At 44.9% G+C, this 18,258-nt stretch overlaps 1 protein-coding gene across 2 annotated transcripts in view; it reads right to left on the reverse strand.

The window, feature by feature from the left end:
- The window catches only part of LOC135108605 (headcase protein-like), a 133,563-nt gene that overhangs the window by 33,046 nt on the left and 82,259 nt on the right, over positions 1-18,258 (reverse strand). For both annotated transcript variants that reach the window (XR_010272367.1, XM_064019764.1), the window contains exons 5-6: positions 10,361-10,558; positions 1-9,892 (exon numbers count right to left, since the gene is read on the reverse strand). The exon at positions 1-9,892 is cut by the window's left edge. Coding sequence is in view for 1 of the 2 variants with exons in the window: in XM_064019764.1 (XP_063875834.1) it covers positions 10,400-10,558 (159 nt within the window). In the remaining variant the exon portion in view is untranslated. The remainder of the gene's footprint in view (positions 9,893-10,360; positions 10,559-18,258) is intronic.

An 18,258-nucleotide genomic window follows, 5' to 3' on the forward strand; every position in this document is an offset into this window, starting at 1 on the left:
CACGGGCTATGAAAGAATACGGACAATTGAAAATAGTGCAGGGATTTCTTGCAGTTTCGAGATTAGGGAAGGAAAGGCGGAAACTCTACTGAATATGTGTTGCTTAACGACTTATTGTGTTGTGCTGCATTGGTGTTGCGTTACGTAATTAATAGATTGCTTTTGGTTTCTTGGTTCTGGTGGCGCCATAGAGGTGTTCTTCCTAACTGTTGCATTAACTTGTGCCAGAGATTGGTTTCGGAATTGTTATCTTTTTTTTTTCTAATTCTAGAAGAGGAACTGAAGTACTTTTAGGAAAGCTGAGGTATACGTATGCTTTCTCTGGGTGGGTGAAAATGCTGGAATAGCTTCAGACACGGATAGTAAAGTGACTGCTGTGGATGTTTCTTGATGTTAAATTGGAAGGTGGCAGAGCTATCTTAGAAAAACAAAGGCATAATAGTATTCCTGGATAGGTGGCAATGTGGAGGAAGTTTCAAGAATTGATAATAAAGTGATTGCAGTGGAGTTCTATTCCTTGATGTGCGGATGTTTGAAAATAAAAAAAAAATAAAACTACCTGATTAAGAAGCGAGAACCAGAACCAAGTAGCAAGGAAGCGGATGTGATTATGGACTGTGTTTTGGATTTACGCAACATTAGAGTGAGTGTGAGTGTGTGTGTGTGTGTGTGTGTGTGTGTGTGTGTGTGTGTGAGTGTGTGAATCATTCTCAAGGAGCAGAGGAGCGATTAACAGCCAGATACTTCTTAAACTTTCCGGACCGAATTCTGAAACATTTTGACCTCCCGTAAGAACTATTTTCAAAGGCTAAATAAAGGATTTTTCGAGACTCTCACGGATGGATTTCCCAATTGATGGTGCAAAATTCGTGTTAACTTATTACTAGAGTCTGAGAAACACCCTTGAAAATCTCACAAAACCTTCACTACGGCCTGTTAAAAAAGGTTGAAATAGGACCGAAATGTTTAAGAATATGGATCATAAACTTATACCTTCTGATCAGCTGACTAATTACTATTCCATATCAATTACCAGACATTTTCTATCTTCCCTTGTCTATCTTTCTCAGCGGTCCTTGTTATTATTGTTATTTTCTTTTTATATATCCTCCACCTCCTCCCGCTTCCGGATGTCTTTTTTATTATCATTTTGTTTATAATTTCCTTTTATTAGCTTCATTCTGTGTCATTCTTCCCTGAGCTTGTCCTTTGTCTCTTTTCGCTTCGCCTGACTTCACCTGCCTCATTATCTCCCGTGTCTTTCTTTCTTTGTCTTACGTTATATAACCTTTGTCTCTTTCTCTTCTCCTAACGTCTCCTCTTCTCTCTCGAGCGACTGGTTTCCATCCGCGTTTCTTTGTCTCTGTCTCTTCTCCTAACTTCCCTTCTCTCTCTCTCTCTCTCTCTCTCTCTCTCTCTCTCTCTCTCTCTCTCTCTCTCTCTCTCTCTCTCTCTCTCTCTCTCTCTCTCTCTCTCTCTACTAGCTAGTGTCCCTAACGTAGCCTCCCTCCCAATAGCCTCCTGCACCTATATTCTCTTAGCCTCCATCACCCATTGTTTCCGCATAGCTCTCAGCCCCATGTCCCCACAGCCTCCTGCACCCATTTCCCCATAGCCTCAATCACCTACAGCCCACCCATGTCCCTGTAGCCTCCAGCCCTCCCATTGTCAGCCTCCAGCGCCTAACCCATAGCCTCTAACACCTGCAACACCCATTTTCCCCATAGCCTCAAACCCCAGTGACTCCAGCACCCATATCCCCATAGCCTCCATTAATCAGGTCCCATTTTTTTAGCCCTTAACTCCCTTTCCCCGTTTAGCCTCAATCATGCAGGCTGTTTTATTCCCCAAGCAAATGGATTTTAGTTTCCTGCTATCCTTGATTAGTCCCCATCAATTTGTAGTGTTATTCTAGCCTCCACTACCACTGTCTCCCAATAGTTGAGCCTCCGTCGCCTAGATGAAACCCCGTCCCCAGCATTGGCACCCTGTTGTAGCCTCTGAGCTCCTTGTGGTAGCACTTGTACGCGTGTTAGTTCCCTACCACCACCAAGTAGCGTTACTTACACTAGCCTCTGTTACCGCCTTACCTACGTCACCTGCCCCTGTGCTATTGACTCTCTCTCTCTCTCTCTCTCTCTCTCTCTCTCTCTCTCTCTCTCTCTCTCTCTCTCTCTCTCTCTCTCTCTCTCTTTGCGTTAAGCCCGCCGAGGTCTGCGCTTCGTTAGCCCGTCTGCTCTTCGAGAAGGAACCGTGTGTGTGAGTGTGTGTGTGTGTGTGTGTGTGTGAACTCATTAAGGTACAATATGATTATTTATCTATTCTTAATTTCTCTCTCTCTCTCTCTCTCTCTCTCTCTCTCTCTCTCTCTCTCTCTCTCTCTCTCTCTCTCTCTCTCTCTCTCTCTCTCTCTCTCTCTCTTATTTAAAGCTATGTCGTGTATAATCTCCACACTACACTTTTAAAGATAAGACTGAGCGACAGAAAAAAAATGGTAGATATAGGTATTTGAGACACCCTTTACTGTAGTATTGTAAATATCGTGGTATTCACTAAATTATTGCGGAATGATGGTAATATAGTGTGGTAATATTGTGGTAAACTGTGGTTGCCACGTGTTCGACTGTGGCGCCACGTTCGTCTTTTGGTTACTCCTTGATGTGTGATTTTGCTTCTAAGTGTAGATTAGTGCTTATATCTTCCTTAACCCTTTGACTGCTATGGCTTACTTTCCAACTTGATAAAATAGTGGGGTGTAATTTATCGCGTTATTTCGAAAGATTCCATTCATACCACAAAGATTGAATGAGTGATTCAGACATTTCAGTGACTGTTTTTTAATTTTCAGAAGTATTAATTAATACACAAATAGCAAGTGTTACACTGCAATTCTTTGTTCTTACTGTAGTAATCCATTTCTCTCACATTGCCATTAGTAGTCAAAGTGTCAGACAAATAAGTGGTTAGTTTATGTGTGCAAACGACGTGGCTGCAGCAACACGAGCACACTGGCACGACCTTAATGCCTTAACACTACGTATGCTGTCATTGCCTTAACACTACTCACTGGGATGCAAACATTACATATCTCCTCCCGCCTGAAGACAAGGGATGATACTTCTCAACAACAACACTTGTATGACTACAACAAGGTGTTCACTAAATAACTACAACAAACCAACAAACCATAACATTATTTATACATGTATACTGATCAACAAAAAAGATAGAAGTGATGAGAAAAAGAGGTGCATTAAGTGTAATAAAGATAATAAACACTCACGGAAACACTTCGGCTACGAGTCCTCCGTCATCTCCACGACATCAACTCATCAGAACGAAGAGCAGGAGGAAGAAATGAAAGCAACTGCGTACGATAACTCGTGGAAATGAAGGACGACACTTGAAGGCCGAAGAGCTGCTACAGGACGCCCGAGGGGTAGGCCGCGGGCACTCCCCACCCAAGGCCCGCCCCTCGCTGACGTTCAGAAGTTCATGTCTGCTCTGGTTACTGTGTCTTGTGGATTATCTTTGCCGGCCATTGGAGGCGTGTAAGGAGAGTGTTGTCGATAGAGGGGAAGGAAGGCAAGGAAGGAGGAAATGAAGAGGTATTTGTTGTTCATAAAATAGAAGGAATAGAGAGAGAGAGAGAGAGAGAGAGAGAGAGAGAGAGAGAGAGAGAGAGAGAGAGAGAGAGAGAGAGAGAGTGTGTGTGTGTGTGTGTGTGTGTGTGTGTGTGTGTGTGTAAGCATGTCTGCGTTGAGTGTGTATATGTCAGAAGTGTTAAGTCCTGGAATGAAGCGAAAGAAAGAACCGACACACATCTGACAGGTAAAGGAAGGAAGGAAGGAATGTGATCGTGAGTTGCCAAGTCGATGCGACGCCTCAGCCTGAGTCTCCTGCCCGAACAGGCCCGAGTTTGTACTGTTGCTAGCAAAGTACCCGCCTTTACCGGACACTTGGTACTGTTCCAGCCTGCTCATCCATTCTCTCTCTCTCTCTCTCTCTCTCTCTCTCTCTCTCTCTCTCTCTCTCTCTCTCTCTCTCTCTCTCTCTCTCTCTCTCTCTCTCTCTCTCCTCGGTGTTGTGGTTTTTCTCCGCTGTTCCATGCACCATGACAGCCTCACCATACATTACCTCAGCACAGACTCACCCTCGGAGATGCCTCAGCCACCACTCACTCCCTCCAGCCGCCCGCCAGTCGTCTTCATGCACCATCTTCCACGCTTGTTCAAGGACCACAACACACAAAACCTCAAGAGGGGTTGTAGGTTTGTAGTTACTTGACATAATTTTGTGTGGGATGGACGGTGGCCGTGTATGAGGCATGGTTCTTGAAATTTTGTCTGGCTAAATTATTTTCTTTCATGGGTTGTGAGTTGGTTGTTCAGAAGACCTGTTTGAAGTGGCACCTGTTGTTTTAGCCAGTGAGTTAGTAGTTGCTGAAGTTTTTGTTCTATTTATTGTTGTTTTGTTCTGTTGTGGTCTTGTTCATACAACAACAATTTCTTTGTGACTAGTTTTTTTATTCTTTTATTCTTATTACATTCTCATTCACATCACATCATTCTGTTGGTACCCAATTTGTTGTTGTATTTCATCTCTCTCTCTCTCTCTCTCTCTCTCTCTCTCTCTCTCTCTCTCTCTCTCTCTCTCTCTCTCTCTCTCTCTCTCTCTCTCTCTCTCTCACCCAGTCATCGGAACAGTGCCAGTCCGTACCTTGCCTTCAGAAACTCTCCCCGCGTGGCTGGGAGTCACCCCTCAAGGCGAGTGAGATTTGTCTGCTTCAAAAGTAACTAAATTGGAATTTAAGAAACACCAAAAGCCAATTGGGGGTACAAAAGTAAATTTATTTTCTAGAATCACCAGAGTGAGATTACAAATGTTGCCAATTTGCTGAAAATAATAATAAGAAGCAACACAAAGTCTTTTTTTTGTTGTTTTGTTTTTTAACCATAGCAAGGCACAGTCTAATTCGAAGAAAGTCTGTTTTTTTTTTTAATTTATAACAACTGATCAAATTGAGCCAAGCAAACAAAGGATATTTTTATGCCAGTTATCAGTGTCCAAAAAAATTACCAACGTATGTAAACTTATCAGATATTCACAATTGAGCCAATAAAGTTACAAGCTGCAAGAAGGACGAGGACAGACGCCACCTGGCACCCACATGCACCTGAAGGCCGAGAATCCCATGGTCTGACCAGGATTATCGCCCTTATGAGAGGAGGTGCTGGGGGGTCTGGTCCGTCCTTGCGCCGCGACACAACACAGCTGACGACCCGAGGAGGCGACACCACTGCCACGCTGCCCTGCGCTTCACACCCAAGTCGTCATTATCATCATCATCATCATCATCATCATCATCGTGAACCTTGATAGTGACCAACAGTGAACAAGCGAAATAATTCAATCCATTAATTTCAGTACGATACTACAAGACAGGAAACTTCCACCCTGAGAGAGGTAGATAGGTGTGTCAGCAACTACTACTAACGTGGACTGGCGTGTCTTTCCAGCTCTCGTGTCTCCTATTGGTTGCAAACAAACTCTTCACAGGACACACTCGGGCAGATGGACAGGTTTTCGCCTCCTCCCTTCACCTCACAGAATCCGCTCCCGGGTGTTGGTTCCAGTATTGCTGGTGAGCCTCAAAACCCCTCGACTCGTCCTGTACTGAATGCTCAGATGCAATGTTTCGCTTTTAAAGCACTTGAAATTTTGGCCTAATACTGAATGAAACGCCGCAAATGTTTAACTTTCAAATGTTGCTGTAACTCATTTTGCAAGAGTGAGGCGCGCGGGACGTGTGTGTGTGTGTGTGTGTGTGTGTGTGTGTGTGTGTGTGTGTGTGTGTGTGTGTGTGTGTGTGTGTGTGTGTGTGTGTGTGTGTGTGTGTGTGTGTGTGTGTGTGTGTGTGTGTGTGTGTGTGAGGGAGGGTTGGAGGGGGCAGTGGTTGGGGGTCGAGAGACAGGATCAGCCGTGGACAGGGACAGGGCGTCGCGTTAAGGAATGGCTGTTGGGTTAAGGACTGAAGGGGCGTCATGCAAAGGGAAGGGACAGGTGGCAGGGAGAAACTGAGGCAAAGTATGAGGACGCAAATCTTCTGTTAAGTAAAAGTTGACTATAATAGAGATACTGCCCATTGAAGTTATGATGCTCTGTATTGATTTGTTTGATGATTGCTTGGGATCGCAGGGCGGGGATGGGATGGGCTTGGGTGGGGATGTGAGGCTGATGATCTAAGGGAATGTAATTTTGATTGTAGCTGGATTACGGACTAATAGGAAACTCTTAGCCTTGAAGGACCACCATCCCACAAGGAGCACCAACGTTATCACACAGCTGTCCACGCTCCTGTCATATTCCTTCTTCTCTTCCTCCTCCACTTATGCCTCCTCCTCCTCCTCTTCCTCCTTTCTCTGCTCCTCCTCCTCCTAACCCCCGGGGCGGATATTGTGAGGTGCGGGCCGTGACCCTACATGGATACTGATAATCGCTGGTTTGGTCACAAGTATCAGGTCCCAAATAGCTTATCCTAGCAATGCACACAACGACTGGAGTCACCGCGAAGAAGTCAGGTCAGGCGGAGAAAGGGCAGCAACAACAAGGTTGTCTGGTGTCGTGAGGAATCATTGTCTTCCGTCTGGGGTCCAGCGAGCTAACCAGTGCAGTATCTTGGCATCGCGTCACAGTGCCATGCGAGGTCAAGTGAGTCATGCGGAGGAGTGAGTCGCCAGTTCCTTAGAGGAGGCAACGACGTCAGTCAGTCAGTTAGGTCGTCCTGTGAGCCCCATAGGATCTAGTCAGGCTGGAGCAAGACCTTGACGGCAAGTTCACGCGAGACGACAACTAGGATCTTTTCTCTCTTAATGACTCAAACGATTAGTATGTATGTACATTACGACACAGACCGGTTCTTTAGGGACGTTCCTGTTTTGACCTCAACAAACAGTTTCACTACTTGCTGTGCCAATCGTCCTTCCAACTTTCATCAGGACTCCACAGCCAGCGGGAGGTCTGGAGGTGTGGGTGTTCCACCCGAGTGACCTCCAGGTCCGGCCAGACCCCGGGGCGGGTGTCTGGCGCCCAACACCCGCCCACTGCCCGCAGGGGTCCGCTTCATTCTCGCCCGTCTTCAAAAGCGATACCGACTGATGAGTTGAACCTTATCTTATGACTCAGAGTTAATGTTACATCTACCTTACTTATAACGTTAAGCCCTACACATAAAAACTTATACACTTATTGGTGGTTCAGTGGTTCATAATGCTCGCGATGCAACTGACTCGCTTGTTATCTTTTTCACTTTTACTTTCTGCTGACCGACTCTCAACGCTAGTGAAGTGAAGCGACTCTTAGGTAGTGTGACTAACGTTCTGTGATGACTGGTTCTCGAGAGGTACTCATGTGACTGACTGAGGCTCGACCATCACCTTCCTCACCCGACTTCTTAGGCAGCGCTTGCCAGCTATTCTGCATTAAACGGGAGTGGCTGTGAGGAGGCTTCCGCACGCCCCGGCCTCACGCTTCGCTGCGGGGCCCCCAGGGCTCAAACTGCCAACGCCAATCAGGCAGATGTGAGAGAAAAAAATAAATAAATAAAATAAATAAATAAATAAATAGAAATAAAAATAAAATTCATATTTGATTTTTTTGTTTGTTTGTTTTTGCGTGTGAAGCGAAGCGGGGGCGGACAGAAACCTTCCACAACACGAGTTTACAAGCTACAAGTATAAAACCTTACACACCCAGTACGGAGAGCTCTTAGTAAAAAGTTTGTCCTTATTTTCATTCCTAAATACAAGCAGATTCACTGTCGTCTTAGCAGGAGCTACGGGACAAAGAAAAGAGTGCACATTGAACTAACTTACAGGCATATATCCTTCGTGGGGACAGCCGCCCGGGTGACGCTACACTTGAGCCTCCTGCACCGGCGTTACCCAGGTGGTCCAGGCCGGTACAGGGGTTAACAGCAGGCCACAGGACACTGATGGACCACGCAGACCGGACCGGAGGGGGCGTGGCGCGGGGCGGGGTGTGGACGGTGCTGCAGGATGGTAGGATAGTGCTGGAGTTGTGGTGTTCATCCGCTGTAGTGGTGACATCCTTCCACTTTTTTTTTCCGCTCACTTCTCCTCCTCCTCCTCTTTCCGCGGGTGCTTTTTGTATGGTTATCCTCCAACATCAGTTATTGTTGTTTGTGGTGGTGGTGGTGTTGATGATGGTGGTGGAGGCAGTGATGGTGAAAGATTTTTGTGTACACCATCACTGTCGTCTCAGAGATAGTGTTTGGAGACGATGATGATATTTGCTCTGCTTTGCACCTCACGCTCTTCCTCCTCATCTTCTTAGCCTCCCTCCTTCGGCTGGTGGGAAGTGTGGTTATTGCTGTTGCTCTTCCTCCACCTGTTCATTCATGAAGACTGTTATCTAGTCTTCACACCAATTCTTCCCACAGCTGGCTGGTCCGCAGATGTTCAAAACACTTGTTTCTAACAAATTCAGTTTATCCATAACAGTTCATCCCTGGCTAACATTTCATTCTTGGCTGTCTCAACAGTTTCTTGGTCCATGTCGTTCTTGTTTAAGATTTTTTTTTCTGTCCACACATCCTCTCCTCCTCTCACCAGAAAAAAATATCAGTTCCACTCACCCATCGCTATTTTCCTCCATTTCCTCTTTGCTACTCCAGATTTAATCTGTTCTCTTTTCTTTATTCTCTCAATGTTTTAAAGCAAACATGTATGTTTTCCGCAGCGGGGATGAGTGTCTGACTGTCAACAAGGACTCTGCCTATGACTACGATGAAACATCGAAATTCGGAACTTACGGCGATAGCACAAGAGGTCACACAATTAGAATACAGCTAATGTCTAGTTATTTACACCCATCCACTGTTTCCGGTGGATATTTTTCGCCAAACAAATTCAGCAGCAGAAAAAAAAAAAACACGAAAATGTTTTATGTTTTAACCAAAGTTTCCTTCCCCGTTTCATATGAGTGTCACTCGATTTTTAGTTGTTCTTTAGTGTTTATAGGTTTGTGTCCTCACACTGACTGTATTCCCCGCCAGACCTTTACACTCCTCACTATTTTCTCTTCTGCTCATTGTCTTCAGAAAAAAGTTCACTGGACAGCCGTGACTCCACTCACGTTCGCTATTTATTAAACATTCACGCACGAGGTTTGCTTTTTTTTCATCTACGTGCGTGTCTTTTGTATGGACATGGTAAACACTTTTTATATTTTCCTTTTCTTCCACGCGGTACTTACGGTGCTTCTGTCTCAATTATTCGCTTTTTTATATTATTTTTATTCTCTATAGCTCACCTGGTGTCAGCAGAGGTGGTGGTAATGGCGGTAACGCTTCCATCTTCTCTTTCGAATTCCATCTTTTCATTTCGTTCCTCTGCTTACAAGTGACGTAGATGTTTTCATCTCTGAGTCTACAGAGCGTTCCTGATGTCTGATTTTTTCTTCTTATATGGATTATTAACTTTGCTATTTCTTTTTCTTATCATCCAGTCTGTATTTGTTACTTTTCTTCATAATCTTAATCTTCTTCCTTCTTCTCCTCCAAGTATTTTACTCTTAAAGAACATGGTCATCTGTACAGAGTCCTTCAAGGTGTTGTCATGAAGCACCGCCCAAAACATCTACTATCTCTGTATTAACTTTCCTTCCATGCCTCAACACCTCTTGCCTCTCCGCCTGCTTCTTTATAATTCCTCTATCATCAGCATTCTTCTTCTTCTGATGCCTCTTAGTTCACTATACACTACTCTTCTCCGGCGACATTTGAGGGAGTCTTGATGGTAGTAGTGGTGGTAGTGGTGGTGGTGATGGTGTTGGTGTGGCGTGGAAGAGTCGACGCTGCGCTCCTTTCCTCCTGCAGACCAAGAATTGACTCTCAATATGACGGACCCTAATAATACCTATACTTCTAACCTCCCTCACCACTCCCATACTTACCGCACCTGCCCTCATGCACCCAGACACCTTACATACTGTATATATCTTACATACATCCCCACACTTGCCTTACTATGGCTCGTGTTTTGAAGCGATCTGATCTTTCAAGAGTATTATTTTCAAAGACTATAAGAATAATCTGTCTGGTTTTCACGATGTTTCTCCTCCCATAAATATTGTAGAATTCTTGTTATGATATCAGTAGAATCATGGAAACACTTCCAAACCCCAATAATGTCCACTTGAACAAGGTCAAATTCGACACAGGAAAGCAAACTGTTTGAGAAAATGCTCTTGTACATCTCCCTGCTGACTTGTTCTCTAATTTACTGAATACAAAAGAGGAACTAGTTGATGAATAAGAAGCAGCGTCACGTGTACTCACCTCGTGCTGACAAGCCAGGAGGACGGGAGGGCGACGGGACTACCACGTCTGCTTGTCTTCTCTAATGAAGGAACTCAGCGGCTTGACGAAGTGGTGGTCGAGGTGGCCGCAGGATGGACAGGCGTGGGTCCTGCTGTAGTCGCTAAAGAAGCTAAGTCTCTGGTCGGGAGGGATCACCACGGCGTCACATTTGCTGCACTGTTCGGGAGAAAGAAAAGCAAGGTTACCACGGCACAAAAACCTAGACACGCAGCTCTCTCTCTCTCTCTCTCTCTCTCTCTCTCTCTCTCTCTCTCTCTCTCTCTCTCTCTCTCTCTCTCTCTCTCTCTCTCTCTCTCTCTCTCTCTCTCTCTCTCTCTCTCTCTCTCTCTCTCTCTCTGAATTAGTAATATCCTCTTTGTCCCTCCAATTCCCTTCCCTTCCTACCCTTTCTTCCCCTCCCCGCCCACCGCCAACGAGGGGATGTCGTGACCTAGCGGCCTCGAGGTCAGGCGAGGTCACACAACAAGCTCAGCGGCCAGAGGTCAACACTAAAACCCACGGGAGGGAAGCAAATACCTGACGGAGCTTGCATTTTCTCCCTTTTGTCGATTTCCTGCAACACACACACACACACACACACACACACACACACACACACACACACACACACATGCGCACACAATCACGCACACGGCAGGTAAACATCAATATTCAAGGTGAAGAGCAGAGAGGCAGGTCAGTGCGATTTACCCTCTCTATCTTCCCCTTTCCCTTCCCCCCTCTCTCATGGCCCATCATCACCCCTCCTTCCCCCTACCTTTACCTTCCCTTCCCTAACCCTTCTCTCCTTTCCCTTCTCTCTCTTTCTCACTCCGTTTTTAAACCTACCTTTTTCCTGTTCTCTTTTTCTCTCCTTTTCCCTCCGCTTTTCGCCAACCATTTTTCTTATTTATTCAACACACCTCCACCAGCTCCACCTCCTGCGCCTCCACCACCATCAGCCACGTCCACACCCAAAAGGCAACCCGGAAGTAAAAGCACAACAGCACAGGACGCTTTAATTCTATCTCAGTAACACAACCCGGAAGAAGTGAGGGATTTGTATTCGTTTTTCTTTCTTTTCTTTTTTTTAAGTTGTATTTGAGCGTTTTTATTGTACTACTGTTTTCTCTCTCTCTCTCTCTCTCTCTCTCTCTCTCTCTCTCTCTCTCTCTCTCTCTCTCTCTCTCTCTCTCTCTCTCTCTCTCTCTCTCTCTCTCTCCAATTTTCATAAGTTACAACAGCCAGGAAAATGAAAATCGACACGGGAGTGAGTGACCAACCCGGACGTAATGAAGCTGGCTAATCCTAAGGTCAATATTGCACTTTATCTTCATTATGGGATCAGCCTTGTCCCCTCCCCTCTCTTTCCCTCTAGATGGTCCCAGCCACAATCTTAACCTGTCTCCCTCTTCGCCCCATTACGCGCCTAGGACACGCCACTAGGGGTTACACTGATGATGTGACGTTGCCTGGCTACGGTAGTGAGGTTTCCAGTAGGTTACGCTAGTCAGGTTTCTAATAGTTTACGGTGGTGGATTCTTGTTTTGAAGAAGGTGATGTGGAATGCTAAGATGAGTGTTGATGATGGAAAGGCGCTTAATTTCCCATGATTGCTATGATAGTTTGATATGTCTCTTCATTTGAGTGCCTACATTTTATTGTGCAGGAATAAGAGAGGAAGACGTAAGAGATTTATGGACGTAATGAAGGAAAGCATGTGGTGATCATTGGGACAGAATTAGAAGACAGTAAGATGGCCATCCCTAATGGAAACAGTCGAGAGAAGAAAATAAAACAAAACACAAAAATAATAATGAAGGTATTGAAGGATGTTAACCATACTTGACCTCACCTTTTGCAGTCAGTAGTGTCTTGAAATTGTGATCATTTGATGTGTTTTAAAAGCCACCGCTGTCAAAAGGTTTATAAATTTAGGAACACTATTTCATTCCACCTTTTTTCCATTAAACGTGAAAAAAGATTTGCGTTTTCTATTTCTTTTTCTGCGTGTAAATGGTTCGCATTTTGTAAAGTCTTTTCTCTCGGTATAGAAATCAAAACCTCACCCATTACAAGCCTCAGAGAAGCTACGATTTCATATATGTATTGCGAAATATGCGCGTAGCGTGTGTAGAGTATTAATTTTGCCCTGCCTCACTCCCTTTTCTGTTTTCCTCTCCCTCTCTCATGTGGTATGCGGTGTGGGCAGATGTGTGGGGTGTGTTAACGAACTACGCCTCTCCCTTCCTTCCTGTGTGTGTGTGTGTGTGTGTGTGTGGTGCGCAGTATAGTTAGTTTATTTTATCAAGCCTCTACCTCTCATATTTTGAAACGCTTCGTTCCCTCACAAGGACGGTTTTCAAAGGCCACATAGATCATTACTTCTATTCTCATTGGGTCTTTTTCTCCCCATTAATGGTGCAAAATTCCACCAGAATCTCTTAGACACTACAAAAATCAGTAACTTCCACAAGAGCCTGCCCAACTACCTATGGAAACACACCTGAAAACCCCAATAACATCCTTTATAGCCTGTTCAACTACGAAAATACCACTGAAAATCTCAACAACTTCCCCAAGAGCCTGTCCAGCTATGAAAACACCATTGAAAAACACCAATAACTTGCACAAGCGTCTGTCCAGCAATGAAAAAAAAACAACAACTGAAAATCCCAATAATCCTTTACACCCTGACCAACTATGAAGACACCACTGGAAACTTCAATAACTTGCTTACCCCAGAACCTGTTGAAAGTGGTCGAGGTCTTAAGACAAGGAGTGTTTAGGAATGCGGTTTTCAGTCTGCTCCCCTCTCGTGATGAAGATCCTATAGGTTATCACTAGGAACACAACACCTGCTGCTCGCCTCGATAACGGGTTCCAATAAGCCCGCGCCGCATTAAGGGACAAGCGCATAAAAAGAAAGTCACCCCACCTTCTGTGCCACGCTGTCTTCACTTCACCACCTCGGCCTTTATATCATCTGGGGATCATCATGGCATTTGGATTTCATTCCTTACGTGTTTGTAGAATTCTCTCTCTCTCTCTCTCTCTCTCTCTCTCTCTCTCTCTCTCTCTCTCTCTCTCTCTCTCTCTCTCTCTCTCTCTCTCTCTCTCTCTCTCGTTCCGACAATGTCAGTAATATTTCATTTTCTCTTCCCTTCTCCCTCCTTCTCGCTTCCATTCCATCTATTCTTGTCCCGCCATACACATTACTTTTCTTCTAGTTTATATACGTGCGTCAGCCTTTCATCCTCCTCTCCTCCTCCTCATCTTCCCCCTCATCTTGACTCCACAAGGTAATCATAAATAAGATTGAATTTTTATCTCCTAGGATATGGATAGAGGGAAGGAGGGAGGGGAGAGGAGGAAGGGAAGGGAGAAGACAAGTCCATCCCAACCTTCTACCATTACCTCTCTCTCTCTCTCTCTCTCTCTCTCTCTCTCTCTCTCTCTCTCTCTCTCTCTCTCTCTCTCTCTCTCTCTCTCTCTCTCTCTGATCTCCTGTGATCCTCCCGACTTAGGCATGAGGCTTTCCAGAATGAGGTTTCGACGAGGTACTTTGCGTCCATTGTAAAGGTTCAATTCACCTTTTTTTTTTTGGCACTCACACCCCTTGAGAGGCCACTTTTATTTTTTTTTTCGTGTGTGTGTGTGTGTGTGTGTGTGTGTGTGTGTGTGTGTGTGTGTGTGTGTGTGTGTGTGTGTGTGTGTGTGTGTGTGTGTGTGTGTGTGTGTGTGTGGGCAAAGGTGGAAAACAAAGGAAAGGAGAAAAGATAGAGTAAAAAATGAATAAAAAGTATAAGCATGAAAAGAGGGGAAGAGGTAAGAATAGAAGGATGTCGGGAATGGGAAGGTGGATATGAGAGAGAGAGAGAGAGAGAGAGAGAGAGAGAGAGAGAGAGAGAGAGAGAGAGAGAGAGAGAGAGAGAGAGAGAGAGAGAGAGAGAGAGAGAGAGAGAGAGAGAGAGAGTAGAGCAGAGCAGTTTCTTCCTTTGGACACCTCAAGAGATGCATGAAACCTTCATCACCATTTTCCCCATACTGTTTTCTTCATAACATTCTTCTTTTATTTTTCCGTGCTGTCGCTTCCGCTTGAGTGTGGAAAGAGAAAAAGAGAGGGAGAGGAGGCAGCGTGGCGGGCAGATAAGGGAGAGATATGATTTGAGAAGCGAGGGGGGGAAAGAGATGGAGGGAGGAATGGCCCCCTCAAAAAAAAAAAAAAAAAGAAAGAAAGAAAACGGAGAGGGGAAAAAACTGGGAAAGGAAGGCCAATTTTGTATGTGACTTGTGGAATCCTGAAGATCTTTCCTTCTCTTCTTAACCACTTCCCTGGCGCCCTTTTAACGTTTTTTTTTTTTTCCATACTTTTCTCCTATTCAAATCCTCCTCCATTTTCCCTTCCTCTTCTCTTTACCTCATGTCACTTCTTCTAAGGCCTCCATTTCACAGTACCTTGAAGAACAGAGAAGGATTGCGTCCGTCTTGGCGGGGAAAAAAAGAGGGGCCCCTTCACCTCCTACTCGTCACACACACACACACATACACACACACACACACACACACACACACGGGGCGACAGAAGGACAATAAGCCGCCTCGACGGTCGCCTGGCACACACTTGGACGCTCAGCTCAAGTTTGAACACAAAAGGTAGACAGCGGCGGACACGGTGCTGATCTTGTGATGAGACGGCTGGGGACAAGGGAGGGAGGGGAGACAGGAGAGCAGCGGGAGATGAGGAGTGGGAAGGAAAAAGAAAAGGAAACAAGAGAAGGGAAGAGAAGAGGAATAGAGACATTCTAGGGAAAGTGTAGACATGAGAGCTAGGAGGAGGAGGAGAAGAAAGAGAACAGAGAAAGGAAGGGAAAGGAAGACATAGGGGGCATTCTAAGGAAAGTGTAGAGATAAAAGTTTGTGTAAGTCAAAACTTGTGTGTGTTACAGTTTGACGTTAAGATTATCAAAAGCCTCGAAGTAGAATAGATGGAGAGTAGAGAGAGTAAAGAACAACCAGAGGAAGATAAAGAGAAGAATAATAACAAATAGGGAATATTCGGAATGAACAAATATGATACGACCTGCGGGCCTATAACGAGAATATCTGCTGTTTTACTGCTATGGGTAACTACGTTTGGTGGCGCGGCACGAGCACCGCCACCAGCAATAGTGTACAAGTAATAGGTAATACGACCAGCCGCGGCTCTGGTTATTGAGTCAGCCTCCCGGAATTCCGCCGCAAAACAGAAGCACTAATATATATATATATATATATATATATATATATATATATATATATATATATATATATATATATATATATATATATATATATATATAAAGCTGAACACACACACACACACACACACACACACACACACACACACACACACACACATACAGAGCACCCGAACAAGTCCCTTTATACATTTCCCTGATGCCTTTGAGTCCGCCAGGGCCCCGCAGCGCCGCGCAACCAATACCTAGACTAGTGGTGCCTTTGCCGCGCCTCACCGAGCGCTCCCTGAGGCCCACACCGCCGTTCCAGGACGTCTGTTCCATTTTATTTCATATTCACGCCTTCGCGGTGGTATGGAACGTGGCGACGAGAGAAAGGAGGGTGGGCTGCGAGGGAGAGGACGATGTAAGGGAGGTAGGGGAGGTAGAGGAGGACACAGACGGAGGAGAGTGAGAGAGGAAGAGGACGGCTTTGAGTGGCGATGTGTATGTGAGGGGGATATTTTGGGGTCCAGCGAGGAAGACGAGGAAAGAAAGCTGTGATGTAGGGGCGGGCGACGAAGGGCGAGGCGAGGCTAGGAGAGACGAGGCGACGAGGCAAGGATTGGGCGGGGAAAAAAGGGCGAACGGAATACGACGCGACTAAATCTAAGAGTTTCCTCGTGAGAGCTCTACGACGCTACTTTATTTCCCCAGAACGACCTTCACTTCCCCGATTACTAGAAATTTACAACTACCATATATTTTTTTCCCTCCTCCTCCAAGACTCCACAGCAGCATTCCTCCACACACATGGCCGCTATATAAGTTCGTTCTGTAGTTAGCAATAGGTGTCAGAGAGAGAGAGAGAGAGAGAGAGAGAGAGAGAGAGAGAGAGAGAGAGAGAGAGAGAGAGAGAGAGAGAGAGAGAGAGAGAGAGAGAGAGAGAGAGAGAGAGAGAGAGAGAGAGATGAGGACTGAAGGAAATATCTAATCTGAATTAAGAAACTATATATGCCGGTGAATGAAGAGAAAAAGGAAACGACAACCCGACACAGAAAAGCAGGTTTGGAGAAAAAAATAGAATAAAAAATATCAAAGGAGCATTTAAAGAGGGGAAAAAAACAGAAAAAAGGGAAATGTCATAAAGAAGAAATATAATTAAGAGAACCATAAAAAAGAGACGTCTTCACACACACACACACACACACACACACACACACACACACACACACACACACACACACACACACACACACACACACACACACACACACTTTATGAAGCCATTAAGACAAGACACACCATTAAAAACACTAATTACAAATACATTTAAATGGCAACAGGAAGAAATAAAAGGAAAAAAAAATAATACAAAGGACCCAATGAAAAAATAACAACGAAATAAAACCTTTAGTGACAAGGGAGAGAAAAAAAAAAAACTCGAAAAAATAAGGCAGAAATAGAAAAGTTAAGCCTGAAATCGTGAAAAAGTGGCCCTCGTTTCGTCTGTTGAGGAGACAAACTGTATTTTTGTTTACAGGCCAAAGTAGCAAACGTGACATGGCTGGTCAAACAATGCTAACTGGGGAGCCCCTGTGTCCCTTCCCCTCCCGTCCCTTTCTTTCCCCTCCCTTCCATCTCTCACTCGAGTCACCTACAGGAGGGGAGAATGAGGGAACAGGTGGAGGGGAGGAGGGCTGTTAAGTTAAGGGTGGGGCAGCTGATGGAGGAATGGGGAGAGAAATGGGGAGAAAATGGTACAAGGCAGCCGTTTTTGTTGTATATGAGAGGAAAAAGAAAAGAAGGACGGAAGGAAGGAAGGAGAAAATACTTGGAAGGAAGAGTAAGAACAGATTACTGAATGTGTGTGTGTGTGTGTGTGTGTGTGTGTGTGTGTGTGTGTGTGTGTGTGTGTGTGTGTGTGTGTGTGTGTGTGTGTGTGTGTGTGAGAGAGAGAGAGAGAGAGAGAGAGAGAGAGAGAGAGAGAGAGAGAGAGAGAGAGAGAGAGAGAGAGAGAGAGAGAGAGATTCCTTGAATCCTTTCCTCTTTTCTAGCTCTTATTCTGAAATTATCTTATCTAACCATTCCTCATCTCTCTCTCTCTCTCTCTCTCTCTCTCTCTCTCTCTCTCTCTCTCTCTCTCTCTCTCTCTCTCTCTCTCTCTCTCATCCTTAGTTTCGTAAAAGCCCCTATTGTTTTAAGGCCCCCGATAAGTACGTAAAAGGAGGAGGAGGAGGAGGAGGAGGAGGAGGAGGAGGAGGAGGAGGAGGAGGAGGAGGAGGAGGAGGAGGAGGAAAGATAAAACACAGTAATCGTACAGTAAGAGTAATAATAACAACAGTATGGAGGAGGAGGAGGAGTAGTAGTAGTAGTAGTAGTAGTAGTAGTAGTAGTAGTAGTAGTAGTAGTAGTAGTAGTAGTAGTAGTAGTAGTAGTAGTAATAGTAGTAGTAGTAGTAGTAGTAGGTTGTTATTGCTGTTATGTTTTCTCTAGATAAAGAAAAAAAAACAGAAAAAAAATGAAGAGGAGAAGGGTGGGAGAATAATAACAGAAGAGAATGAAGAGAGGAAAAGGAAAAAAAGGAGTCACAGAAACAAACACAAGAACAAAAAAAGAAACACAAGCGCAAACAAGAGGAAGAACAGAAACAGAATA

The sequence above is a fragment of the Scylla paramamosain genome, chromosome 17 (genome assembly GCF_035594125.1).
Source record: "Scylla paramamosain isolate STU-SP2022 chromosome 17, ASM3559412v1, whole genome shotgun sequence".
Taxonomy (NCBI): domain Eukaryota; kingdom Metazoa; phylum Arthropoda; class Malacostraca; order Decapoda; family Portunidae; genus Scylla; species Scylla paramamosain.